Source organism: Scatophagus argus, chromosome 20 (assembly GCF_020382885.2).
Source record: "Scatophagus argus isolate fScaArg1 chromosome 20, fScaArg1.pri, whole genome shotgun sequence".
Classification (NCBI taxonomy): Eukaryota; Metazoa; Chordata; class Actinopteri; family Scatophagidae; genus Scatophagus; species Scatophagus argus.
Window position 1 is genome coordinate 18,790,183 of NC_058512.1, and position 13,910 is coordinate 18,804,092.

General features: G+C 40.5%; 1 protein-coding gene across 1 annotated transcript; it reads right to left on the reverse strand.

The window, feature by feature from the left end:
* Nucleotides 1–2,886: 2,886 nt before the first annotated feature.
* LOC124052126 lies at nt 2,887–5,621 on the reverse strand. The gene is made up of 4 exons (XM_046376057.1): nt 5,244–5,621; nt 4,377–4,431; nt 4,177–4,224; nt 2,887–3,622 (listed from the first exon to the last, which is right to left on the reverse strand). The coding sequence occupies exons 1-4, from the start codon at nt 5,463–5,465 to the stop codon at nt 3,231–3,233; spliced, it is 717 nt and encodes a 238-aa protein (XP_046232013.1). The 5' UTR covers nt 5,466–5,621; the 3' UTR covers nt 2,887–3,230.
* Between the last annotated feature and the right edge of the window lie 8,289 nt (nt 5,622–13,910).

A 13,910-nucleotide genomic window follows, 5' to 3' on the forward strand; every position in this document is an offset into this window, starting at 1 on the left:
AATACTTCTGGTATTATTACTGCTGCTATGCATCTCTGCTTGTGTGCTCCTTCTCTCACACCCCACCCCCTCTGCCTCTCTCCCTTGCTCTCGCTCGCTCGCTCTCTCTCTCTCTCTCTCTCTCTCTCTTTCCCTCCCCCTCTCTCTCAACCCAACCGGTCAAGGCAGATGGCCGCCCATCTTGAGCCGGGGTCTGCTCCGAGGTTTCTGCCTTCTAAAAGGCAGTTTTTCCTCGCCACTGTCACCAAGTGCTTGCTCAAGGAGGAATGTTGGGCTCTCTCTATTTACAATTTAATTAAAGGGTTTGGTCTAGACCTGCTCTAATTGGAAGTGTCCTGAGATAACTTTTGTTGTGAAATGGCGCTATATAAATAAACTGAATTGAAAACTGAATTGAATGGCTTACACTTGCCGTTACACTTGGGTGACACCTAGGTGCCCTAAGGAGCTATGGGATTCCCAAGGAAATCTGCCAATACAAATGATGAAAAGGAAAAATAGGAATATGTTGCAATATTTAATAGGATGCTCTTACTGTATGCCAATGGGTCTTGCCAAAAGAATGTCTGGATGTGGAATGAGGAGATGCAGAGTCCAAGTCTTGAGTTTATGCTGTTTATCTCAACGGGAGGTACGTCAGAAAAGTGTGTGTGAAGCAGAGAGTGTGATGAGAAATATGGGTGTAAAAATGCAAAAAGTTAATCAAAGGTGAGTTGTTTGTGAGTGGCTCTATAACAAAAGAACAGTGTCACAGGAGCTGCCTTCCACACTGACAAGCACAGTCCACATAGGTGAAATAATCAGTAAATCTAAAAAAACAAAAACCAAAAAAAGGGAAACAGTGTTATCACGGAAAGAAAAGTTGACTTGATTCCTCCCCGAGACAGCAAGATCAAGAAGAGAGAGCACTAAAAAGGAATGTGCTGACAAAACTGGACAGTGCGTTGTGTAACTGCTGCCAACAAGATGTGTGTGTGTGTGTGTGTGTGTGGCTGATCACTGTATGCTCTGTGGTACTTTCCAAAAGAAGTGAAAGCAGTCTTAGATTATGTGCTCATATCAAGTGTATCTGTCCAACAACTCACCAAATTTTCACTTCATTCAGGCAAATGGGTGTTTGATTTTAAGCCATGTGTTGAAAAAGAAAACAACTGGGGGGAAAAAAAGGGAACATAAAGTTGGAGTACCTTAAAACAGATACATCCATCCATTTTCTATACCGCTTATCCATCAGGGTCGCGGGGCAGCTGGAGCCTATCCCAGCTGACTACGGGTGAGAGGCGGGGTTCACCCTGGACTGGTCGCCAGTCAATCACAGGGCCAACACACAAAGACAGACAACCACACACTCTCACACTCACACCTAGAGGCAATTTAGAGTAGCCAGTTAACCTAATGTGCATGTTTTTGGTATTGTGGGAGGAAGCCGGAGTACCCGGAGAAAACCCACGCAGGCACAGGGAGAACATGCAAACTCCACATAGAAGGGCCCAGACCGGGATTCGAACCTGGAACCCTCTTGCTATGAGGTGACAGTGCCAACCACTGCACCACCGTGCCGCCCATACACAGATACAATTCATTGAAATAATAATAATACTGATGTGTAAAATCCAATAACCCTAAGACAAAAAATGATTCAGAGTCCACCACAGTTAAATTCATAAAGGTAATATGATGTCATGGATAGATTTAACACAGTGAAACTGATTTATTATAATAGTACATTTTCTTGCCTTGACAAAACAGAACAAGAGAATATTAAAGTGACAAATTAAATAGGAAGCACAATACAGCAACCATAAATCATTTCTGCACAATTTCTCATAATAACACTTTGTGCAAATTATCCCTGAGTACACACGACATATGGACACTTTGTAATACTGTGTGAATTCCATATTTTCACAAGTCACATGTACATTTTTTCCCCATATTCCTGACATCACCTGAATATACTCCAAACAGTCATGTACTTGGACAGTTGTGGACGCATAGCTGTGTAGCATACTGCATCACCTGTAGCGAAGTGGCAGCACAGACTGACTTGAGGTATGTAGATGTCCACATGAAGTCCACATGTGTACACCTCATGATGACCAAATGTATGTCAAGTGGATCCAAGTGGATCCTCACAGTATGTTTTAGGCTTTTTTTTTTTTCTTTTTTCTTTTTCTTGGATTAGCTCCGTCATGGATTGCTGGCTGAAGTTAGTGTGCATGTTTTTGAATGGGATTTTGAATTGGTGCTGATTTAGCTGTGTCTAATGTATTTCTGCATGTTGCTTGAAAGACACAGTTTGACCAGAATTAATTAGGCAACATTCAAGTGCAAGCTAACACTAAGCAATAACTGTACATAGATTTTTTTTTTTTTTTTTTAAAAATCAGATTAACACATGGGTGGCGTAATTCAAATATTTTACTTTAATACAGTGCAGACAATGTTACTCATGAAATTAATGCTGCTCTGGAGACTGCTGAAGGAAATACATCTTACTAAGACACTGTAAATTGTTACCCATCTGTATGCTGTTTATCTTCCAGACCTGAATACTCAGTTAATGTAGGCCTTAACAGGAAGTACTTTAAAACATACAAAGCGAGAGTGATGATAAATAACCCCAAAAGAGTTGTTTCTAAGAAAAAAAAAATACAACCCCATTTCCAAGAAAGACAGATGCTGAGTAAAACGTAAGTGAAAATGTAATCCAGTTATTTACAAACAAACTGTGTTTACTGACAGGAGTCTCAAATTGTGTTCCTGATATCCTTTCTCCAATCATGTGCTTCACCGGGTGGTGAACCTCAGCCCAGCCTTGCCTATGAACGACTGGGCCTTTGGAGGATGTCCCTTTCACACCCAGTCACAATATAAGCTGTGTCAAATGAACCTGTTTACCTGTGGAATGTTCCCAACAGGTGTTTTTTTTTTTGTTTGTTTGTTTTTTTGATCAGTACACAACTTTCCCAGTTTCTTGTTGTTCCTGTCCCAAATTTTTTGGAATGCACTGAAGGCATCATAATCAGAATTAGCATATATTTACAAAAATCAATGAAAATTATCCTTTATGTTTATGTTTTACATAGTATGCTTTTTTTGGAATTGGGGTCATATGTTAAATATTATTAAGATAACCTAGTTATTTAATATTATAAAATATTAACATTCACCATAATATGAATATTAATATAAATATTAATATACATATTATTATTCAGACATGCTCTCTATGTGCGATAAGCACCAAATGATGATCTTGTGATTAGTTTGTAGCCCTCACTAATCCACACACTCACATGATCTCCTTCCAGCAAATCAAAAAGCTGTCCCACGAACATGGTCCTGGAGCCTTCTGAAGTGCATGATACACCATCCCAGGCATCCATCAGGATTACAGTCTTCTGGTAACCTTTATTCCACTTGTGCAGCTCTACAATGAACCTTTTGGTGTTTACAGTTCTATCCTGTTCGTGGCATCTTAAAGCAAACCTCACATAGACAAAATAGAAGCCTCCCTCGGGAATCACAATGGCACGTCTCTCTTGGTCGTATTTTTCACCAAACATGGCATTCCATTTGATGTATAGTCCATCCGTGGTTTCGTTTGTATACAAGGACCCTGTAGGATAAAAGATTTGAGTCAAATGTTTTATTGAGGAATAAAAAAAACAAAACAAAAAACATCTGACCACAATTCTCACCAAGAAATAGAAGTGAACTTAATCCAAGAAAGGAATCCTGATGAAATAGACAAAATAATGTTGGCCCTATTGCACAAGACTCATCTGATCTTCATGTGCTCTCCAGCTGTTATTTGAATATTTATACACACATGAATGTACACAGAGATTCATCCTACTGAGGTGAAATGTTCTGTCAGGGTGTAAAATAACAAATTTGTTTTAAATCATACAACTAGGGATGCCAGATGTGACTCGTGCTGTCACAGTTTAATGACATAATTACATTTGCAACATTTGGAATGTGATTAATTCTTTAAAAGTGAGTTTTACAGTATGTTTTTTTCTGTTTTGTTTTAAAACTTCATGTAAAATCCAGGCTGCACTTCATGTTTATATACCTTAAGATAAGTATTTAGGTCCATTCTACATGAAGTTTGAAGCAAATGAAGATGTGCGAATAACAATGTGATGTAAAAATAAAAACACTCACTGAGATGAATGTGCAGTCTTTGGAAGTTTGCTAGAGGATTAGGAGGATCTATAAAACCAGAAAGACAGAAGAGAAAAGTTCAAAACAATGCTGCTTGTTCATGTGTAATATTTCAGGGAAAGAAAAATCTTATCTGAGTCATGTGAAATAGGAAACTAGGTTAGTTAAAATGCTTAACCTTGCAATATTTAATTGCATACCTGCAGGACACACTCTCTTTTGCAAAGAGTAGGCTGGACTTGGTTCAAGTTGTCTCTACAAAATAAGATGGGACATATTGTTTAAACCAGTTTCATCATGGGCAGTAACATGTTCAGCCAATATACCTCCCATTTTGTTCACTATATGGATTACATGACAGCTTTTTGAGTACCAAAAGTTCAAGTCCAAACATGATCTTATCTTTAGTGATGCCAGCAGGCAAATGGCAAATAAAACAGGTACAAATGTGTAAGCAACAGGTTGTAAGGGCGAAAATGATTTAATCACAGTCAGTGACACATGTGGAAAGCTAACATTCATATCTCCATTGAGATATAATCTGTCTAAGTGGACTGGAAGGTTTATATTTATGTCTACAATGCAGTGAACCAAAGTAGTACTGGTAAAAAAAAAAAAAAACTGAACACAACTACCTATGTGAATGTAAATCCTTTAAATATTCTCATTTCTTTATCTTTAAGATGTTATGGCAGAAGTACTCAAGTTCAGAGATGCCGTATGCTGTGCATTGTGCCAATATATCAACCCAAAGGGTTTCTTATGTACTTAAGGCAGTTTTAAACTGCACTCCATGCTTGGCCATAAAGACTTTCAGGTAAAATAAAACTAAAATGAAACATAAGTTAAAAAAAAACATTCCTCACTAAAGGTGTTTAATAATAATGCCTATGTATGAGCATAACATTAATACTACCTGAATTTTTTGGTATATCACCTTACACAAATGTATTACATAAATGCTGTCAATGAGGTTTACATGCTCACACAGTCAGTGATTCAGACACAGTCAGACCTCTCTTCAAGGACAACTGTGGAAACAAAGAAAAAGGTTTTTTGGAACTTACCCCACTGGATGCAGAGTTTTCATGTGATCTTAAATTAGTGCCACAGATGAAAATTAACACAAGTGCCGTACAGCTGAGCAGCAGAAGCAGAGTGATGAGCCTGAGCCGTGTCTCCTGTTGCTTCATGTCCTGGCAGTGTTTGATGAGTATGAGCACAGACTCATCCGAGCCCATATTTACCATTGACTCCCCAAGGGCAGTTTCAGCTGGCAGTGTTTCCATTGATTTCTGTCCTGATGTAGCAGGTCTGATCTCTGTCAGTTTACCAGTGATACATGCTGTGTTTTATATTAGCAGTTGAACAGTGAGCAACCGCCTACACTAAATCCTCAGTCTGGAATTACCTCATCCATCCATTGATGCTGGTGGGAAGGGAAAAGAGAAAGAGGTGGAGTCTCAACACGAGACTTATGTGCACTGTCAAAATATTGTGAAAGTATGGATCAGTTTTCTCAAAAATAAATCCTTGAAACATTATTAGTCATTTGAAGTGGCGTTTCCAGCCACCTGATGAATGATAAAGATTAGTTATGTCATTGTTTTATAAAGTAGAAGCCCAACAGACAAATTTCTAACTCAATTTTGAAAAAAAAATCCCACCAATCCACTCCAGTCATTTTTGAACATTAGAACATGTTTCTTCTGTTTTCAGTTGGGCTCTTTCTGCCACTGTTTGTGTCTGTGGTCTCTCTCATCATGAGGATGTGGTTGAGGCAGATACTCCAAGAAAAACATTGTCTTTATGATTTAGATTATGATTTAGGTTTTAAGTCTAGTCTTAAAAGTGGAGGTGGTGTCTGCCTGTCAAATCCAGATTGGCAACTGGTTCCTCCTAACCTACAAAGCCGTGCACGGTCTGGCACCATCATATATCACTGATCTCATTGAACCATATCAGCCCTCTAGGGTGCTGCGTTCCTTAGATTCAGACTTACTGGTAATACCACAAATCTCCAAATGTAAATATGGAGCCAGGGCCCTCAGTTATCAAGCTCCTCTTCCGTGGAACCAATTACCAGCCTCAGTTTGGACGGCAGACACCCTCTCTATGTTTAAGAGTAGACTTAAGACCCTCCTTTTTGACAAAGCCTATAGTTGGACCAACCCCTAGTTATGCTGCTATAGGTTTAGATTGCTGGGGGAGATCCTTAGACACCGAGCTTTCAGAGCAGGGGGACTCACTCATCTTGTCCCATTACCGGTACAGCCCTCTCCTCGGAGCTATTGTCTTGTTGTTGCTGTTCTCTCAATCCTCCCTGTCTGTCCTCTCTCCCTCTCCTTTTTCTCTCTATCTCCCCCTCTCCTGTCTCTCTCCATCTCCCTGTCTCTCCTCTCCCGCCTCCCCCTCCCAAGTGGTCACAGCAGAAGGCCATCTACACTGAGTCTGGTTCTGCTTCAGGTTTCTGCCTGTTAAAAGGAGGTTTTTCCTCACCACTGTCACCATATGCTTACTCAGTGTGGGGTTTTACCCTGGGACCTGTTTCTCTCTGATTCTCTTCTTTTTTGTTGTTTTTTCTTGTTGTTTACACACCTGTAAAGTGTCTTGAGATAACTAAACTGAATTGAAAAGCAATTGAATTAAGGGTGCCTGATAGCTAAAGGCTTGTCCTCCCGTTCTACTTTTATGAATTCTGGGAACTGCAAGTAAACCTTCACTCTGTGATCTGAGTGTTCTATTGAGAATATATGGGACTATTAGATCCTGCAGGTATAGTGGGGATAGTCTATTTAGAGCCTTATGTGTAAGTAAGAGTATTTTAAAATCTATTCTGAAGCCAGTGAAGAGAAGCTAAGATGGGGGAGATATGATCCCTTTTGCAGATTCCTGTCAAAACTCTAGCTGCTGCATTCTGGATCAGCTGCAGGCTATTAATAGAATAATTTGGACATCCTGATAATAATGAGTTGCAATAGTCCAGCCTAGAAGTAACGAAAGCATGGAAGCAAGTTTTTCAGCATCGCTCTGAGAGAGGACGCTCCTAATCTTAGCAAGATTACGGAGGTGAAAGAAGGCAGTCTTAGAGATCTGTTTAATATGATGGATAAATGACATGTCCTGATCGAAGGTAACGCTGAGGGTCCTCAGTTTAATAATAAAAAATTGGAGGTCATCAATATCAATTTCAATTTTCAATTTCAATTTATTTATATAGCACCTTATACAACCAAAATTGTCTCTAGATGCTTTACAAAGACCCAGAGCCTGAACCCCCGAGCAAGCAGACAGTGGCAAGGAAAAACTCCCTTTTAACAGGAAGAAACCTTGAGCAGGACCCGGCTTGCAAGGGAGAACTATCCTGCTGATAGTCGGCCGGGTGAAACACAACAACAAAAGTTATCTAATGACACTTTCCAATTAGAGCAGGTCTAGACCAAACTCTTTAATTAAAATGTAATACAGAGAGCCCAACATTCCCCCTTGAGCAAGCACTTGGCAACAGTGGCGAGGAAAAACTGCCTTTTAGAAGGCAGAAACCTCGGAGCAGACCCTGGCTTAAGATGGGCGGCCATCTGCCTTGACCGGTTGGGTTGAGAGAGAGAGAGAGAGAGAGAGAGGCAGACAGACAAGGAGAGAGAGGGAGAGGGGGGTGGGGCGTGAGAGAAGGAGCATACAAGCAGAGATGCATAGCAGCAATAATAATACTAGACTAGATACTAGATAATACTAACACTGGAACTGTAGGTAATGATAATGAAGTATACAGGGAGGTACTACGGTGAATTATGATAGCAGTATTAGTAACAGTAATAATGGCAGTAGCTGTACAGAGTAGTAACAGAATTAAAATAGATTATGACTAAACTGTAGTAATCGCAGTGAGTTTCCAGCAGGACCGCAACAGGAGCTCCAACCACGATCCATGGGAACCTGCAAGACGAGAAAACACAAGGACTCCAGGGAAGAAGTTGGGTTAGTGATATGCATTAATGGGACATAAATGTGTGCAGAAGGAGAGGGAGAGGAAGAAAGAGCTCAGTGCATCATGGGAGGACCCCCAGCAGTCTAAGTCTATAGCAGCATAACTAGGGGCCGGCCTAGGCCAGCCCTAACTATAAGCTTTATCAAACAGGAAAGTTTTTAGTCTACTCTTAAATATAGAGAGGGTGTCCGCCTCCCGAACTGAAACTGGAAGATGGTTCCGTAGTAGAGGAGCTTGATAACTAAAGGCTCTGGTGGGATAATAGGGTACTATCAACTCTTTAAGATATGATGGTGCCTGACCGTTCAGGGCTTTATATGTGAGGAGGAGAATTTTAAAATCTATCCTGAATTTTACAGGTAGCCAATGCAAGTCTCTTTTGCTTAATGCTTTTCTTTTTTAGCAACAGAGTCTATCATTGTCCTTAATGAGCTTGTAGCACTGTCGAAAAAATGGTCAATTTGAGAGGGATTGTTGTAATGTTCACTAGTATCGGGACATGATACTGAAGAAATGACTGCTTCTTTATATTTAGCCACAGCACTATCAGACAGGTATCTAGTGTAGGAGTTTTTTCTTGGTGGTGTGAAGTCAAATAGTACAAACTCAAAAGTTATTAAACAATGGTCAGATAGAAAAGGATTTTGTTCAAAGACTATTGAATGTTCTACTTAAATTCCATATGTCTGAACAAGGTCAAGAGTGTGATTGAAGCAGTGAGTGGGTTTATGTACACACTGACAGAAGCTGATTGAATCTGATAGAGAGATAAATGCTGCGCAAAGGCTATCATTACCATCGTCTGGGTGAATGTTGAAATTGGCCATAATAATTACTTTATTAGTTTTAAGGACGAGACTCGATAGGAACAGTAGAAATTCAGAGTATGGGCCAGGAACGTGGTACACTACAGCAATATAAATTGGTTGTACTGTTTTCCTGATAGGGTATGAGAGACTAAGAATAAGGCTTATGAATGAATGGTAGTTGACTTTGGATTTAATGATAGCATTGGGTCAAAAATGGCTGCAACTCCACCTCCTCAGCCGGTGTCCCAAGTAATGTGAGTGTTAATATGACTGTAGGGAGTGGATTCATTTAAGCGGACATATTCTTCTTGCCAAAGCCAGGTTGCAGTTAAACAAAATAAATCGAGTCCAATATTAATTCATTTACTGGTACAGCTTTAGATGAGAGAGATCTTACAGTCCACATTTAATTCTCCTATTTGTTGTAGCTATGGAGGCGTTGGTGTTGATCTTAATTAGATTTTTAAGTATAACTCCTCTTTTCGTATTTGATTTAATTAATTTGAGTGGGGAACAGACACAGTCTCTATGGGATATTGGGTGGGTAACTGTAATGGAAGCTCAGAGACGCATGTAGGACTGCAACTCTGCTTCCTGGTCTCAGCTCTGGGTTGTCAGGGTTTTGGTTTAATAAGAAATTCAGTCAGATTTGTAGATATGAGAGCTGCTCCATCCAAAGTGGGATGAATGCCGTCTCTCCTAATGAGACCAGGCCTTCCCCAAAAGGTCTGCCAATTATCTACAAAATCCACATTATTTGCTGGACACCACCTCGACAGCCAGCGATTGAATGATGACATGCGGCTATACATATCATCACTGGTCAGATTGGGTAGGGGTCCAGAGAAAACTACGGAGTTCGACATAGTTTTTGCAAATGTACACACTGATTCTACATTAATTTTAGTGACCTCCGACTGTTGCAGTCGGTCTGCACCGTCTAATGGGGGCTGGCTAACTACAGTAGCTAAAGACTTTGGTTCCATGGTGCTGAGCTGCGTTTCTAATACACTAAGCCTCACCTCCAGCACTACAAGTAAATTACATTTATTACATTTACCATTTTCACTAAAGGAGGCAGAGGAATAACTAAACATGTGACACACCAAGCAGGAGAGAGCAGAAGAGCGAGAGGGAGTCAGAGAAGCCATCACTAATGAACAGGCTAAGCTAGCTTAGTGGAATTTAGCAAATGCTAATCGGTTATAAGATTGGAGTGAAATCACTAAAGTGAATGATAAAGTGTATGACTAGGACAGTAAAGTAACAATGTGAAATTACTAGCTATATTGAATAATAGAACAACTTAAACGATATTAAATTAAAGTGCAGACGGAGCTGCTCATAACACCAGTAACATACTGTCAAGATTGGTTGGCGTCGCTGACGCAGGAAAATACTGAACCCCGATGCAGAGTCAAAAAGTTCCTGGCATGGCATGAAAATAACGCAGACGCTCTGACAAAGGTGACTGGGATTTCAAGGACTAAATAGACATCACAATGAGACACAGGTGACACACATCAGGAGGGAGAAAGCAATCAGGAAAACCAAAGCAAAGCTACATGAAAACAGGACACACAGGGGAAGAGACACTTTAAAAACTAAAACAAGACATGACAAAAACCTTGAACATAATACAAGGAAGCACAAGACACACATGGAACATGACAAATGGACTCAAAAATCAAAAACAAAGCATAACCAAAAACCAGGCATGACACATACAACAACAGGAAATGACATAGGATGCTTACCGCATCAGGAAGTCACCAGCGAGTTCAGATAACATACCTGTAGGAGCCAAATTGGTTATTTTCTTTGTTCACAAGTGTTGTATGCATTTTTGCCAGTAGGTGGCAGTATCTTGATTAGGCCATGGTTTGTATCTATATAGGGAGGTGGGTTAATCAGGGTAGTGGTGCACGCTGGGGAATCCACACGGTTTTTGACCGTGCCATGGTGTAACTTCTCAGGTCAGAATAATATGTTATGGTTAAAGTGAGTACCTTTGAGTTGACTGTATATAGACTAAATAAACCTGGAGTACAATCAGCAGTGTTTTGGACATTGGCTGTGTTATCCATTTGCACCTGCATACACCTACACTGGCACGCGTACAAGCCAGTTAAACAACCAGCGTGCGCGGATAGTGACAAAGGGCCACTATAATAACAATGAAAGTTTATGCCATGTTTCCGAATAATATTTCCTAGAGGGAGCATGTATTGGTGAACAGGATGGTTCCGAACACTGAACCCTGTGGAACACCGAGATTAACCCTTATATGTGAAGAGGAAACATTAATATGAATGAAGTGAAATCTATCTGATAAATATGATTTCAACCAGTGCTGTCCCTGTGATCCTAGTCTCATGTTCTAATCTGTGTAATAAAATGCTGCACAGTGTCAAAGGCAGCGCTGACATCCAGTAGGACGAATATGGAGACAAGCCTGCAGTCTGATGCCATGAGGAGGTCATTTGTAACTTTAACCAGTGCTGTTTCTGTGCTGTGATGGGCTCTGAAACCAGACTGAAACACTTCAAGCAGACTGTTCCTGTGTAGGTGATTAGTTAACTGACTTGCAACCACTCTTTTTAGACACAAATGGGAGGTTGGATATCGGCCTATAGTTAGCTAAGATGTTTGGGTCAAGTGAAGGTTTTTTAAGTAAGGGTCTGATAACAGCAGTTTTAAATGCCTGTGGCACATATCCTGTTGTTAAAGACAAGTTGATCTAATCCAGAGGTGTCAAACTCAGTTGCACAGGGGGCCAAAACTCAAAGCACACCTTAGATCGTGGGCCGATCTAAAGTTAACACTTTGAACACATTTACAGAATAAAAACAGACAGGAATATCATTCCAAAATAAATAAAATAACTTAAAATCTCCTGTCAAAACAAGTAAAAATACGAACATGCTACAAAAAAAAAACTTTCTCACAAGAATGTTTGTAATAAGCTGAAAAGACTTGCAAGACATTATTGCTTGAGTAAATGGCATGATCTCACAGAGGACTTATTATGGCTCAATTAAAGTAGTTGGAATATAGTTTTATATACTGCTAGTGAACTACAATATTTATTATCACCATCAGGCATAGTTTCATTAACTTTCTTTGTAAAGCGCAGGCCTGGTGTTTGTCACCATATGAGCAAGTAGCAGATCAGGAGATTTTGTGCCTGACATATCAATGACATGTTACGGATAAACAGAAATAAGCAGAGGAAGAAAGCCAGCCATTCATTTTATTTTCAGAAAAACACCACCAACATCAGTCTGAAAATGCCGTGAACACACCAACATGTGTCGGGTGATTGTACTGAAAGTGATGTTTGGTCGTCTCACGGCTGCTACCCAGGCCATTCGGTGTCTCCTCGTTAGCTCACAGATCCGAGGTCCTTGGGTTTGCGTGCACGTAGGAAATGAGAAAAAAACTCACCCGATCGTTTATTTTACCGAAGCGATCATGTGAACGATTGTGGCAGTTAACGACACAGCACGTTGGCACCATGTTTTAACTTGTTGAAACAAAACAACAGAACACAAGAGCAGCATCATGCAAGCAGCAGGCGTAAACACACTTTTCAGTTGCCTGAAAAGCCCACAATGCACTGCGGTTTTCCCACTCCGATACATCACTCTTTCGAGCCCGGGGCGGCACAGATGAGCGTGTCGTGACCGTTTTCCGACAGGAGGGAGCAGTGCGCTAATTACGCAAGTAGAGACGTTGTTGTTGTGCTGAAAGTAATCGTAAAAGAGCAAGCTAGGCCAACAAAATCAACAGTCTCGGTTGTATAAGGCAACAGAGCTCGACTTGATTGACGCGGGAATGTTCCCAGGTAGCCAATAGTAAGGTAAGGCGGCAGTTGCGCTGCATTATGGGACCTGTAGTTCGTGTGTTATCAGCGCTTCATATTGGCGGGCCATTGGTCACAATAATAATAGATCTATATGAAATGAGCTCGCGGGCCGGATATAATTATACGCCGGGCCGGATGTGGCCCGCGGGCCTTGAGTTAAAGGAAGCACCAATCAAGGGAAAGACATCCTTGAGGAGCTTGGTTGGGATGGGGTCTAAGAGACATGTAGTTGGGTTAGATTTATTAATGCTGGAGCTCAGCTCACGGAGGTCTATGGGCAGGAAGCTGTCCAGAAATGGATTAGGACTAAAAGAGATTTCTAAAGATGGAAGTATAATGGCTATTGTAGGGAGATCTTTATTGATTTTTTTCTCTAATGTTAGTGATTTTATTGGTGAAGAAACTCATGAAGTCTTCACTACTAAGAGCTGCAAGAATACAAGGTTCAACAGAGCTGTGACTCTTTGTCAGCCTGGCTACAGTGTTAAAGAGAAAACGTGGGTTGTTCTTGTTTTGCTCTATTAATGATGAATAATAAGCGGTTCTGGCTTTCCGAAGGGCCTTTTTATATGTCAATAGACTATCTCTCCAGGTGGGATTCAACTGATTTGGAGGAGTACCACTTCCTCTCCATCTCTCTTCAGTGTTTGTATATTTGAATTATACCATGGAGCGAGCCTCCTATGATTTGTAACCTTCTTTCTTAGTGGGGCAACCATATCTAAAACTGTGTGTAAAGTGGCTGCAGTGTTGTTGACAAAGCAATCAATTTCTGCAGGATTAATATTTAAATCAGTACGGTCTGTTGTACTGGTACATGGTGCTGAAGGGAGCTGTGATGGGATTGTATCCCTAAATCTGTCTACAGTATTCTCAGAGAGGCATCTGGTATAGAAAACCTTTTGGTTCTTTGCTGTAAGGTCTGTTAGAGTTAGCTCAAGAGTTATAAGTGAATGGTCTGAAAGGAGAGGGTTTTGAGGGACAACTTCTTTTTTTAACCCCATCACCCTCAGTTAAGTTTCATCTTCTTTATGTTAGAACTCTCCCTATCAAGACTTGAGTTTATCAC